At 42.8% G+C, this 15,188-nt stretch overlaps 1 protein-coding gene across 10 annotated transcripts in view; it reads left to right on the top strand.

The window, feature by feature from the left end:
* PAG1 (phosphoprotein membrane anchor with glycosphingolipid microdomains 1) overlaps window positions 1-15,188 on the top strand; it is a 107,832-nt gene that overhangs the window by 71,014 nt on the left and 21,630 nt on the right. For all 10 annotated transcript variants that reach the window (XM_085221335.1, XM_085221338.1, XM_085221336.1 and 7 more), the window contains one exon: window positions 13,885-14,095. In XM_085221335.1, the coding sequence (XP_085077461.1) occupies window positions 13,971-14,095 (125 nt within the window). In that variant the 5' untranslated portion in view covers window positions 13,885-13,970. The remainder of the gene's footprint in view (window positions 1-13,884; window positions 14,096-15,188) is intronic.

Here is a 15,188-nt window from a genome sequence, read left to right as displayed (position 1 = left end):
CACAGAGCAGAGGAGCAGCTGACACATCAGAGGTCAGAGCAGCGTGGACTGAGCAGGGGGCCTCGGGCTGGAAACCTACCCCTCCTGCTCAGCTCCTTCTGCAGGAAAGGCTCTTTTTTTCCCCCAGTAAATTGCTGAGATACAAAAAAAGTTAGTGTATCCCACAGGCTTTTTCTGTGGCTAATTAGTCAATATTTACACAGCTCTGGGAAAATGCTTTAGAAGTGCCAATTATGAATTATAATTATCTTGCAAAGATGATTGGGAGTCCACATTGGCATGTTGAGTCAGGCCATGGGAGTAAACCTTTCAAATAATGTTTCTTATTTAAATGCCTTACCTATTCCTTATCTCTTGCTTTTTTTTTAAAGGATGATGAGAAGCATTAGTTTACCCTCAGGAAGGATCAGGTCTGACTGTTTTTAATAATGAGTTATGTACTTAGTCACAGTAGGTAAATTTACAAACCGAGCAGGACATACTCAGAGATCGATTCTGTCTGTTCAGCAGATGGTTTTACACCATAGGCATCAGGACGAGCCTGCTGAGGCTTTAAAACAAACACTTGTAAGTAACATTGCCATAAGCCTGTTAATATAGTGGCAATTCCTATTTTAAACTCTGCAGAGCTACTACTTTATTTATATCCTATCTATTTACTAAAGTATAATAGATTTACTCCGAAAAGATAGTAAATCTCAGCAGACTTATGCTGAAGGCTGACATTTAAGTGTCAGCTGACTTTCACAAGATACTAACTAATGCTTAGCACTAACCACAGGGTACCTGCATATATTTTCATATTGGCACACCAGTAATAAAGGCAAAGGGAGATCAGCCTAAACAAAGAAATACATGGCGTGACTTAAAATTTTTGTAATTCTGTTGCAGCAAGAATATTTTTGTATTTTTTTCTAAGGTCTCAGTATTTTCTTGTACCTACATTATTTTTTTTCTAGTCTCACTAACTGGATAATAAGAGGCTTTATTATTTACTTTACTTAGATGTAACTTAATAGGGCAAATAATTTCTTCTATTGCAGTTTTCATTTTTAGCATGTAGAAACATGTATTTGTTAATAGTGCATTAACTAAAAAGAAACGTAGAGTTGCAGGTAATTCCACAGAAGGGACCACGTTCTGCTTTCAGTATGACAGCAATTGAGAACAGAATGGGGCCAGAAGTTCCCTACATACCTATCTCTTTACAGTAAGATAAAATTTTAATGGGGAAAATGTACAGGGAAGTGAATATTTTGTTTTAAAAGGCTCGTAAAGGGAGAAGAACATGTTTTTGAATCAGAGTCTTCAGACAGTTTGTAAATTTTATGCTTATGCATGCCTTCTGTAGCTGCATGGGGATGTTGAACACGATGTTGGTATGAGCATACACACTGATGCTCCACAGAAGGGTGTTAAATATTCATATGATGGCCGGATTCATGTGGTTTTGTTTGCTTCTCCTTTTCTACCCATATTCCTAAGCACCATCAGATAATTAAGCATTATAGGCTCTGTGGTACTGAGTCTTTCAGAAAATCTGGTCATCCACTTTCTGCGATGCCAACTGGAAAGGAGTGCAATGTTCTGGCATTGTTCTGCTTGCAGAAAATAGGTTCTTTGATACCGAACCAAAATGTTTCATCTCTAAATAAATCCGTAAGGCTTTCTAATAAGGGTTTGGTGGTAACAGCGTTCAGCCCTTGAGTAGGAAATGATTTTAGAGAAAGATCTGTGTAGCACTTACGCATGCCGTTACTAATATGGGATTCAACTGCATATTAAGAGTCTTTATTGCAGGCATCCTCCAGCCCCATTACAGTCATTGGAGATGAAGGCCTCCATCAACTGATCTCAAATTGCTTTTTGGGAAGCATGAGCCTGTAGGTCCTGTGCCCTGTCTGCCAGCCAGGTCTGGGTGCTGTGGATGTCCTGAGAAGGTCACAGTCACACCTGATACTCTGTGCATGCCTCAGTGCAGTCAGCAGAGTCTGTGGGGCATTTGAGGTCACCCCAGGGTGAGTCTCTGGAGAAAGGTTTCATCTGCTTAGAGACCTAAAGACAGGGTGCTGGGAGCTGTTTTTTCAGTGCCATTGGTTGTGTCAGCCAGCCTCCAGTTGCTGTGCCAGCAGGGCACAGATCTCCTGCCATTCCTGCATCAAGTTGTGCATCCCCACTGACATCTCTGCCAAGCTGCATCACAGAGCTGCCTCAGGAAATCTGGTGTCCCTGAGGCTCCATCGCTGGGCAGCACCAGTGCACTGAGATAAATCGGCGTCCTGAAGTGGGTCACAGGGCTTTTTCCCAGATAGCAGTGGACACTCCATGGTAACTGGCTTGCTTCCTCCTCCCATTGGGCAGACCTTTGAATTTTTAGTTATCATTTTGCCTTTTCCTTGCCTTCGCTTCACTGGCTTTTGCCAGCAGTGCTGTCTTAGCCTGTTAGCATTTGTGTACCAGCTGTTGTGCTTTTTCTTTTTTTTTTTTTTTTTTGGCAGTTTCCACGCAGACTTTTCTGTGTGGCCTCTTGCTTTTTTCATGCTTGCTTTTTTCCCAAAACATTTTTGGTGCTCATCAGCATTTTATCTGTTTGAATGCACTGGGGAAGGATAGGAGCCATGATTTATTTGGGTCAGTGCGTGCCTTTGTGTAACAGTTCCAAAACGGGGAATTTTGCTAAGAATAATGACTCGCTCACTGGTCTGGATTCTCATTCTTGCCCACATAAAGTCTATTAGCTCCCTTCTGCTATTTTTAGGCTTGTGAAACTGGGATAAAGCGTGTGAGTCTTTCTCTTGTTTTTGCTTTCTTTTGACCAAACGTAGGCTTGCGTTTCTCTTGTTGAAACAGAAAGGCATGGAGTTCATCAGCTGCTCCAAACTCAGATCTCTGGTCATGTCTTACTGAAACTCAGAAAGAATTGTCTGAAAAGATAACATGGCTGTTTTTCTGATGGTAGCACATCAAGTAGATGCTGCGTCTAAGGAAATTCAGAGCAGGATGACCTCTGCTCTGCAGGCAGTTACCCAGCTGGCTGGCATAGTCAAGAAAGTATTTCAACAGAAGCAAAAATCAACTTACTGCTGCTGCCATCAAATTAACCTGTAAGCATTTCAGTTTTCAGTAACTAGCAGTCACCCTCTTGATTTGTGAATGCTTTCTTTAGAAAACTGTCCCACTAAACTGTTTTCCATTTGCAGAATCTGATTACTTTAAAATAAAACTGTCTCCCTGAGCAGTGGAAGAGAATGAAAAGAGATTTGTTCATCATTAGTGTTGGGTTATCTCTTAAAATGACCCATATTCAGGAGGGCATTACATTAGGCCTGAGCTTGGCAAATGGTTCAGAGCATAAAGATAAAGCAGATGAAACACTGCTTGGTGAAGGAAATTCAGACCTGACCACAGTATTGTGAAAGTGATGTAATGGTGAACTCTAAAACATAACTAGCTGCTGAAACTGGGGAGTTTATTCTAGCAGTGTATGGTCTGGAGCTGATTTCTCATTATCACATGTATGTTTGTGTCTTGTGAGTTACTTGATGCTATTTGTCACATTTTAGGCAAGCTGGCCTATTATTTCATCTCAGTTATCTCTTTCTGAGAGAGTGTCTTCATGTATTTCTTGTTGTCTGCCCTTTTTGTTTCTGATATGCCCTGCCTTTTCCCACCACTCGAGTATCCGAATGTGAATGAGCCACAAGCAAAGTGATCAGTGATTGGTATCAGTACTGGTAATTCTCTAAGGTCTTCATGCAAGTATGTTTGATTGATACATTAATATAGAAAAATATTTGGGGGAAAAGGGGTGTAAAAACAAACACGGTGAGAAATACTCAGTTAGCTGTAGGGCAACTGTGCCCTGCTGGATGTAAGCACTGAGCCCTGTGGGTGGGTGGGCGATGGGTGGGGGCTCATGGAGCAGTGCTGAATATGGATGGGGCTGCGGCAGCAGCAGCCGGCCCTGCAGGTGGGAAGAGAAGTGAGGCACTGTGAGGACAAGAGGGCTGGGCAAGTGAATTTACCTGAGGGAGGCAAAATGACAGAGGTGGGGCCTTCCTCGTCGTGTCAGAGCGGAATCAGTGGCTGTTATGTGGTGTGTGTCCATGGGGTGGTCACATCTTCACAGCCAACAGGCTCTGTAAGTAGGAGGTGTTTACAGCTGACCGGCTGTGCACAGCTTTCAAGCTTGCTGTTTGCTTTTCCCCTCGTATATCACCAGTGTAAAACTACTCTTCTTACCAGCTCTGTTTTCACTTTCTTTCCTCTCTCTGGAGAACAGTTATCCTGCATCTGATCTCATTTTTCATCAAATTCCCATCTTATTCTTTGCCTTCAAAGACTTAACAAGATGGATTTCTGTGGGGAAAAAAGAGTAATGACTGGGTCAGCACAAAACCAAAAAATGAAGGAAGAAAAGGCAGACCGGTTATCGATTGTGGGAAGCAACGTGATGCTCCACATGTCTCACCTAACAGCAATTGCTGTCTGTCATAATGCTTTGGCAGTTCTTCACTCAGAGCAGTAGTAAAACTTTCTGCAGCAGGGGTGTTGTATTTATCTCTGCAGCGGAGTACATGTCGTGGGTCTCCCTGTTGAAGTTGTGCTAACGATAGCAGCAGGGCAGAGCAGGGAGGCAGGGGAGGTTTCACAGCATCAATACTTACACTGCAGAAAAAATTGATGCCGACAGGCAGCAAAATGAGCAAACTGGAGCAAAGGGAAAAAAAGAGATTTTTTTTTTTAGTCAGTTGATTGTAGATGAGTAAGTTCAAGTTACAGCTGAAGGCCCAATTCTGTCTTCCCATTTTTGCTTAGAAGCAAAGAGGTGTTTTTTTTTATTAGGCATTATGATTATTCTTGTCAAGGAAACACCCTATTTATTCCAAGCACAGGTTACAAAGTGGTAGTACAGGATATTAAGACTACGGATTTTCATTGCAATGATACGAGAAGATACTTCGTTCACGAAGCCCATTTCCCTTCACAAGTGTTTTCCTGCCAGCGCTCTTCAGCTTAGATATCTCCATCTAATATCCAGAAGTCATGAGAAATAGCCCAGGAATGTGTCAGGCAACTGGCTTTGCTGGATATATACATGCAATATTCATACATAGCTCTGTGGAGAGTTTCTTCTTTCCAGCGCATGAACCAAACATCTCAATTAAACCTCGAAGGAGAAGACCTGTTTTTCATTAGCTGTGAAGACGTTCAGAATTGCATTAGTTGCAGCTCATTAGATATTATAATTATATTTGCTGTGGAGGAGGGAGTGAGGGGTTTGGGTGTGCATGGAGGGAGCCCTGCTCATAGATCATTCCCACAGGACCACAGATTAGCTTTTACTGCCTCAGTCCATTGAAATCAAACCAGAGCTTTATGTTTCCCTCTTCACAGCAGGAAAGCAGCGGATAAAATGCCAGGAAGCCCTTGTGGAGGCAGGAAGGAGTATGATTAGCATTGTCCTGTTACCTCCTCTGTGTGGAGGCGATGCTCTAGGATGTGCGGGAATTTGTCTTTTGCATTGCCCCGTCTCTTTCCCTGGTCACCACTTCCAGCTGGAGCAGCAGAGTGACATCATTGTGCTCTTCTTGGAGAGAAATTGCAATTAAATGGAAGAGCAGCAGGAAGCCATGGAAGATCAGATCTATGAGTGCTGCTTGCAGCATGCAAATGCTCAGTCATGGTATCCATTTGGACATGTCAGCCAAGAAAGTAAACTCAAATGAGTGTGTCTGAAGACAGGAATTCAAACTGGTATCCGTGGTACATCACAAAACATTAGTCTCTCCTGCTCCTCTTTATAGATACCTCCTAATTCTAACTGTCAAAGAGCTTGAGGTCTGGTCTGTAACAGGACACTGAGTCTGATCAGGACTAAAGGTACCGTCTCTCTGCAAGCAGAAGTTAGTCTCTGCCAACTGCACAGACTATACAGGCAATCAATTTAGACTATTTTCTAATGAATGAAGCTAAGTAAGGCCACAACTCCCCTCAAGGACCACCAAGTTGTATTTCCAACTTGAAGGAGCTCCTCTCAGTTCTCTTCTCTCCCAAAGGTCTTTTCAACAGCTACTGAAGCCTTCTCTGTCTTGGACTTCTTTCATGAGAAATTATTTATATGGAGATTCTCTAATGTGCTGCATTGTCCTTATCTATATAGAATATAAGTGCTTCAGGATCTGTAGTAATGCAGAAGGCCTTGCATATGTGAAATTTTTTTCAAGATGGCATTTTTAATGAACCAGAAACGCAAAGTGGAAAAATGACTTTACTGAATGGAGTGAATAACAAGAAATTTGAGGCTAAAGGAAATCTCGGCTTTATAAAATGCATGACAGTGTGAACACTTCTTTTTTAATTAGCCAGATCACTGACTGCTGCTTCTCTTGTTGCAGGAAATTACAGGGCTCCATTCTCGCTAAATCCTCCTTCTTTGAGATTATTTAATCTCTCATATAACAAGTCTTTCTGATGTAATTTGTCCTTTACCTCCAAGAACCCTCCCTTGTCTTCCTTCCTTTCATCTTCTGTATCTATAAATTACATGCCAGTGTTGTCACTCAGTAATCTGGGTTTATTAGTTTTAAAATTCTTTCACTTTGTTTTTTCAGAACTGGAACAATTTTGATGTGCTTCGTTTTAGAGGTACCTCAGTTAAGATGCATTAAAGGCTCTAATATAGATACAGTGATAGATGGCATTTTTAAATTTCTCAGCTAAGGTGATCTCAGCATATGTACTTAAGTGCTGCCATTGTGGAAGTTAAGTATCTAGTTAGTGGAAGTCATCTGGTGTTCTCCTGTGATTAGCACAGAGGTGAGACCTCTCAGCTGGGATCCCTTGGATAGTGTCTCTGTGAGCAGCAGCCTATTTTTAGAGATCTGAACGTACAGAAGTTCTTCTATAGTCTTCTCTAGCACCATTTCATCGCAGACAATCAGAACATTGTGTTTTGCTGCTGCATATTTTGCAAGCTTCTGTATCTTTGAAAGTTCAGGGTCTTTTGGAAGTCAGAGGTAGCCTATGGAAAAGTACCGTCTATGCACTGTGTTTTGTGGGCCTGATTCAGACATCAGTTTGAAAATGAGTGAGATTGCCATGGATTGTGAAGGTCTTTTAGGTCAGATGGCAGAGGCAGTCTCTGTGTGTATGGCTGCTTTCCGGATTAGGGGGAATTTCTCTATTTCCATGATTATTATCTGAGTTTGACCAAACCACTTTATATAGAACGTTATTGCACTGCAAAAGCTAAAAGGGGACTTGGCATGGTAGAATTATAACCAGCAAGGAGTAGTTATAAACAGGCTGTGTTTAGTATGAAATGGCATCTAGTTCCAGGAAAAGCACAGCTATCAGGAATATTAGTGTCAGAGCTGGAAAACACTTCACAAAGACAGCTTTCATTTCTGTATGCTATAAAGTATGCAGTAATCGTGGTCTAATTACCTCATTGCAGCCAGAAAGCAATATGGCATACTGTGGGGGTGTGGGAAAGAGAATAATAGGCTACAATTAAGCTGTAATCTTTGGCATGGTCACTCATCAGATAAAGCTTTTCAGCTGTAGCGTTTGAGACAGTCATTACTTGGCTGCCGAAGCCTGGGGAAAATATGTGGTGGAGTTCCTGCGAGCTGTTTCACAGAGGCTTCATTATCAGTTTATCCTCTAGCAGCCGCCCAGGCCCCACTGATGCTCTGTGCTGGGAAGCTCTGTCCTCAGCGCTGCCCCGGCCATGCCTGTGCTGGGGTTCTTGCATCAGTGACATGGGGTGATGTGGTCACCCACCCAAGCATGAATCCATGAGCTCTGAGCTGCTGGTTTTAGCATGGGTTTGCTTAGGTCATGATTTCTAGTGCAAGGTGCCTTCAATAGAGATGCGTGAGTGCCTGGCTTGTACACAGGAGGACCTTGGGGATGTGGCAAAGTAAACATGCTGGCTGTGGGACAGGTTGGGTGTGTAGTTATGCACATTTATTAAGCTCTGGATATGGGCTGTGCTTTGCTGGGACATAGTCATGTTCGCATGCAATTGTGCTCTCCCTGCTTTGGAAATCCAGTTTTACAGTCTGCTGGAAAACCTTCCTGGGGCATCACTTATTTTCTAAAATCCCCCACTGTTTTAACAGAAAAGATTCTGCATCCCTGAAGCAAACTCTTGAATTCACAGACTTAATTGTTCTTATGACCTTCTTGATCTTTCCCACTTTCCAAAACATCTTTCTGAGTATGCCTACAGTGCGGGGTTATGTGTAATTATAATAAATTACACAATTATAATAAAAACTCTGGAGCATGGGGAGGGTCAAGAAATGGGAGCTGCAGAGGAGAGGAGGGCTGTGACAGAGTGAGTACAAGGAAAGCCAGCAGAGGGAATCAAGGAGGCAAAGCGTGATGTTGTTTGGGATGCGCTGTAGTACAGCAGAAGTGCAAGTGGCAGAAGTGTGATTTTATGATGGTCTGTTGGATGCTGTGGAATTGGAAGGAAGGTATACAGAAAGAGTATGTACCTAAAGATGGCTCTGAGATTACAAATTGCTTAAATTTTATTAGGAGTAGAGAATAAACCATAGAAGCAGAAGTCAGTTCAACTTAGAAAATGTGGACCTTGCGGTGACAGGGTCCGACATGGCAAGGAGCAGGGGTACAAGTTGCAATGTGCATCAGCATTTACAAAGGCAGAGGCCTTCTCTAATTTGTTCTTAATCATAAAATCCTTTGAGTTGGAAGGGACTCTTAGAGGTCGTCTAGTCCAGCTCCTCTGCAATGAACAGGGACACCTACAGCACAGTAGAGTTGCTCAGAGCCCCGTTCAGCCTGGCCTTGGATTTTCCAAGGATGGGACATCCACCACCTCTCTGGGCAACCTGTTCCAGTGCCTCACTACCTTTATAGCACAGGTAGATGGTTTCAGAGAGACTTGGCTTCTCTACAGAGTCTTAAGATTTAAAAGGAGTTAAAAGTGACCAGTAGTTTGGGACTGCTCAGTTTTGTGTTAGATCTGTTTTTTCAGTACAGAACACACACAGATCCTTTGATAAGCCAGCTGTGGTTTCTGTAAAAGTAGATATGGGCAGGGAGGATTAGATCAGGACTTCATCAGTCTGCTGTTTTGCAGAGCAGAAATATGAACTGTTTGAAGGCTTATGGCACACACAGCCTCAGCAAGGCTTGTCTGACAGCCTACAGCAGCGAACTCCATGTCAGTAATTCCTTCCAGCATTGGGCTTTCAGGACCAGCCAGTAATTATGTGCACAGCTGGTCTGCTGTAGCAGTTCTTGACTGCCTGCAATAAGACGTGTCTTTTTGTCTTCAACTGTTCCCATTACATGGGTGCTGCTGAGCCAACTAGCTCGAAATGCAGCTGTACTAGAACAACATTAATCAGTCAAGGGAAAGAATTTGTCCTGATTTTGTGCACACCAGCTCCAAAGTGAAATGCAGTAGACAGACATGGGTAAAGGTGATCTTGGTCTTTGTGTTTGCGTAGTTCAGTGCTGGCTCCACATATAATCAGCTAGAAGCTGGAACACAGCAAGACACAGGCAGAAAAATTAACACCATCCAGTTTTACAAGTTTCCTATAGTGGGTTTGGAGGAGGCTCACAGCCTTCATCCTGGTGTCACAGCACTGTAAAGAGAGGTTCTGCCAGCAGAACCTCAGTGCAGATGGCAGTCCTGTTACATATTATCTCCGGCAGCATTTAATGATGTGCAATTACTCTTAGGTACCCAGCACCAACTTAAAACAAGGATAATGATTTTGTGTGTTTATTGCTATATTACCATTGCTTTTGTCACATATAACAGAGGGGATTGCCTCTGGCAACATACAGAAGTGAGAACTTGAGAAGAGGGATGGGAGCTGGAAGCTGATGAAAGGAGCTGGGCTGAATGGAAAGCTGGGCACATCCTGTGGTGAGGGAGTACCAAAAGGAGAGAAGGAGTTCTAGCACGAGGGATTGAGGTCAAAAGGACCCACTTTTATCAGATTCTTGGTCTGAGATAAAAGCAGTCTGCTTTTAATGCATTAGAGCAGCCAGAGCCATACTTTTGGCTGCAGTCAAATGGCTCTTTCCCAAGCACAGCTCATGAGCTATATCTCAGACCAGGGGCCACTCCTGGTGAACAGTTGGGATGCAAACACCATTTTATGGAGAAGTTTAACCTGGACTGTGCCATGCCAACTGGCTCCAATATAAGACAGTTATCCCAGTTGTGTTAAATTTACTGCTATGGACCTAACCTTGAGCACAACTCCCACTGGAGGTATTGGAAATGGAAGTAGCAGGCTGGTAGGAGACCTTACGGTCTGAGAAGGAACAGCTCTTGCTCTGAAAGTTTACAAGAGAGAGCTGTGATCCCAGTGTTCATCTTGTCCTTTTGCATTTGGGTTCTCAGATCTGAAGTTGTTCGGTTGTTGGAACAATTTTTGTTCCTTTGCCTGGTCTCTATCTACAATTCATTATTAAAACCAAAAGAGTGGAACCTCCTGGGTCACTGGGTCCTGTGTGCACTGAACCTGTCCAAGCCATTCATTCCCAGGCTTGTAAGAAATTCAGGAGTTGGTCTGAGCTTTTGCAGCACGCCCTCACTATCCAAAATCCTCACTCCCTGCACTCCCCAAAATTGCAGCTTCCTCACACTCTTTTGTATGTCTCACTTCAAAACTCTTCACCCTGGATGCATTTTCTATTCTCAGTTTACCAACAAATAAATGCTTTTGCATTGTACCCTTCTGTCCCCACCAAATCACATTGAAATGCCTGAGCTGTGCCTTGTCCTTGCAGCACCTGTAAGGAGAAATAACACATTATTCAGGGACAGTGCAGGTCGTGTAATGAAATGCCTGTCTTTCTGAACCCACGAAAAGAACTGTGCAGTTAAGTGCAATTTTGAGGAAGTGGCTATGGGTGTTATTTGTCATCCAGGTTCCACTAATTACAAATATTGATATCTAAAAAGCAACAGAAAGTTCCAACAAGAAGGAGAAGTTCTGTTCAGCGTAGAATAAGAATTAGTTTTCTGAACTGACAGTGGTTTTGAAACGTGAATGTACCCCACCAGTGCTGCCATTTTGCCGTGGATGAAACAAGTCTCCTCATCCAGGTATCCCAACTCTGACTTTGTTACTCTCTTTTAGAGTTTTGTGTCACTGGTAACTTGTGTGGAGATTTATGAACCAAGGTCCCCTTGCCTTTCTCTGGAAAGAGTGCAACTAACGAATTCATCTTCAAAGGTCTTTACATACTAAAAAAAATAAGCACAGCTGCTCCTTACTGTGTTCCAGTGATTATTTCACGAGGTTAAACCATTCCAGTCTGGCAGTCTCTCAGAGGTGGCAGCAGGACATCTTGTCGAGCCAGGTGATTACACACTGTGTAGGCTCCATCCTTGGCAGCAGGATTTTGTGTTCACCTCTGCAGCACCAACACCAGAGCACTGCAGTGAGGACGGAACACACACATACCTTTCCCCTAACAGAAAGCTTCACCAGAGGGCAGCACGGGATAGCTTTTTATTGTAGAAGCAGTAGTTAACCATTTCAGGTGTCTGAGGTCTTTGATGTTAGCTGTTTGTTGTTCCGTGGGCATGATTGCATGTACATTTCTCTTTAAAGCTAGCCTCTGAGGCTGCTCAAAATCAATTACATTAGCCGTGCATTAACCTTGCTGCTCTGCATTTAAAGCACAACTGTTGCACAGCTTCTAGGTGTTCTTGCACTGATGCCAGACTCCTGCAGGAGCCAGAAGTCACTGGGGCACGCCTTGCCTGCCGCGCTTCCGTTGTTTAGGGCTTCCTTCTTTGTCAAGCTCTTCCAGCTTACTGAGCTGTTCTGCTTGCGCAAGTAGCTGCTGTCTCCAGCAGTTGCCTTTCCTGGTTCAAATGCCACAGCATTTGACCATCTCTGACTACTTTTCTCTCAATTTACAGTTGAAGCTTTGGTATCTGCATTCTTGGGCTTTCACTGCAGAACAAGTACAGTTTCTGTCCTTGGTCATTTACTCCATTTGGCTTCTGCCTGATGGAGTTTCTCATTTCTGGCTTGTGTCTTACACTTCTTGGCCAGCCAGCCTCAAACTTGGGCAGGATTTGCTGCTCCACCTGGATGCATAGCAGTCTATGGGGCCCAATGGAATTCATCGCAGGGTACTCAAAAGAACTGACCAACTTCACTGGGAGACCTCTCTCAATTGTTTTTCAATGGTCTCGGGAATCTGGAGAGACCCAGTCAACTGGAAGCTGGAAAATGCTGTCCCAGTTTTCAAGAAGGGCGAGAAAGAAGACACCAGTAATTACAGCCTGTCAGTCTCACTTTGATGCCTGGCAAAATTGTGGAGAAAATTATTCTGGGAGTTACTGAAAAACATTTGAAAGACAGTGCAGTCATTGGCCACAGCCAGTGCGGGTTCATGAGGAGAAAGTCCTGTTTGATGAATTTAATCTCCTTTTATGACAAAGTCACCCATCTGGTTGACCAAGAGAAGCCAGTTGATATAATCTCATTGGGTTTCAGAAAATTCTGAATTCTGTTTCTTACAGCTTCCTTCTGAGCAAAATGCCCAGCATACAGCTAGACAGAAACATAAAGCAGTGGCTGAACAGCTGGCTGATGGGTTGGGCTCAAAGCATTACAGTAAACGGGATTACATCAGGTTGCTGACCATTCACTGATGGTGTTCCTGACTAAATCTGATTCCTCATCTCTGAAGCTCTTATACCGCTGTAGCCAGTGATGTGACAATGACTCATTGTAAATGTAACCTTGGTTTTTGCTTTAGAAGAGAGATAAGGCAGGGCTATATCAGAATTACATCTGCTATGTGCGTCGTTTCTAGAGTGGTCCTCATTGCTTTTAAAGGTTCATTTTTTCTTTCTCTAACAAAATAACTGCAGAAAGAGATTGCTAAGCATGGCAGCAAAATCCACCATAGGAGCTGGTCCAAAGTAGTCATCTTCACTGAGGTCTGCTGCAGTGGCTATTGGGTGTTGGTTCTCCAAGTAAAACGTGTTCTGCACTTCCACAATATGTGAGATGCCTGCTGCTCCCTGTCCTTTCTATTTTCAACATTGCCATAAGCCAACAATGTGTTACATTAAGAATATGTACAAATGTTTATAACACAGTGTATAATAAAGATTATGTATCATAATGCTGTTAACCCAGAATGTTTATCCAGGGGCTTCTATGCTGTAGCAAAAGTTCTGTTTATCCAAGTTCTTAAAAACCGGTGTCTGTTTTTCTTTTTAGTTGTTATCTTAGATTTGCACTTAGGTGGGGAAAAAGCAAAAAAAAAATTCAGTATTGCTACTTTTCAGACCAGTGGTTAAGAAAACAAGTATTTCACATAGAAATAGGTTAGCAGATTAGAGCTGATCTGCTGTGAGAAAGATTTCTGTGGTATTCTTTTTAAAGCCTTATGTAACTTAGTTGTCATTGTACTTTAAACGCTGAAACCTTTGCAGACAGGAGACAGGGACTGGAAGTAAAGTCCTGCTGCAACTCTATCGTGTTAACTTTGCAGTAGTTGTTTTTTGAAAGCTCACTTTTCAATGAAATTAACAAATACCATTGCGAAGTAGACTACTCTGCCTTGAAGTGGATTTGTAAAGTTTCTTCCTCAAGAACAAGTACAGAGATAGTACAGAGATATTGTGCTACATTTTATTCGTGCTGAGATTGTAGATATGTAACAGGCTGCATTAATATTTTACAAGGTTTGTTCTATGTCGCCATCGGAATTGTAGCTGAAGATAATCTTTGTCTGGCTGCCTTACACTCCGAACTGTTTTTTTTCTAAGATCTCCAGCTGAAAATCTCTCCTGCCAGATTTGGAGTTGTCAGATTCATTATCCTCAAAATCTATGTTAACTTTTTGCAGACACGGAAGCTGTGTTCAGCACAGATGCCGGCCTTCTCCAAGAGGTAGCCTCTTCATCCGCAGTGACACCAGCTCCTGCTACTATCATGGGACCAGACAGCGGCTTCCTCAGCAGCGGACGGGTCCACGTCATCCTGTGGGGAAGCTTGGCAGCTGTAACAACACTCTTATTCCTCACCTTCCTCATCTTCCTTTGCTCCAGCTGCAACAGGTATGACTCAGGAGCTTAGGAAGCAGTAACATTTCTCAAGTAATTGCATGGACTGAAATAGCTGCACCGGTAACTAATTAGTGAGAAACACTGAGAACTTAAGTGCAGAAGTACCTAATTATCACATTGTAGTAAGTTAATGCAAAGTAGTCACTTCCATTTTTGGAGAGCTAAGTTAATTCACACTACCCTGCCTTTTCCATGATGTGCCCACAGGTATGTCTGTGGGTTGGCTTCCAATAGTGTTTTACCCTCAGGGTGATTTATCTGGGAGCTCATACCTGACAGTATATTTGTTTTCAGAGCAAACCTGAATTTGAGCAGTTCATACTGTTTTCTGCTGCAGAGGAGCAATTTAAAAATATATTTTCATTGTGAAGGAGTAATGCTGTAGTGCTTGCTAGGTGCTTTCTCATACCCTGGGGAGGCTGACTGTAATGATGTGCTGGGAAGGGGACCAGTGGTAGTACCAGCCCTTCTTTAAGCACCGTCCGTCCTGTTTCTCACTCATAGATACCCTTGACATATCTTGGCCTTCTGCATTCTCCTGAATATCAGCTCACACAACACACAGAAAGATCTATCTAAAAACATTTTTTAAGTTAATACTTAAGCCAAAACTTTGATAGGGTGAGAGATAATGGCCTCACATTTTACCAAAGGAGGTTCGGGTGGGATGTTAGGAAAAATATCTTCTCAGAGGAAGTGGTAATGCACGGAAAGCAGGGAGGTGATGGAGTCACCATCCCTGGAGGCATAACAAGAGATGTATGAATGAACTGAGATACAAGGTTAGCGGGCACGGGGGGGATGAGTTGACTGTTGGACTTGGTGATCTTAGAGGTCTTTCCCAACCTTTATGATTCTGTGATATTTCCATCTATACTGTTTCTTTACACCAACAGTAGCATTAAATGCTTCTTTACACCTAGCTGGAGAAATGTAAGATGTCTCCTGGTGAAATAAAAGCAGAAAGAAAGAAAAAAAAGTAGCTTTTTATGCTGAAATAGTGCAAATGCATCAAAACGTTTTATAAACCAGGAGGCAGAGCTGATGTGAGCAGGCGAAAGGGAAACAGGCTGTATTTCTTGAT

Source organism: Meleagris gallopavo, chromosome 3, assembly GCF_905368555.1.
Source record: "Meleagris gallopavo chromosome 3, MGAL_WU_HG_1.1, whole genome shotgun sequence".
Lineage (NCBI taxonomy): Eukaryota > Metazoa > Chordata > Aves > Galliformes > Phasianidae > Meleagris > Meleagris gallopavo.
Note: the sequence above shows the minus strand (reverse complement) of the source record. Positions and strands in the feature narration are given on the sequence as shown.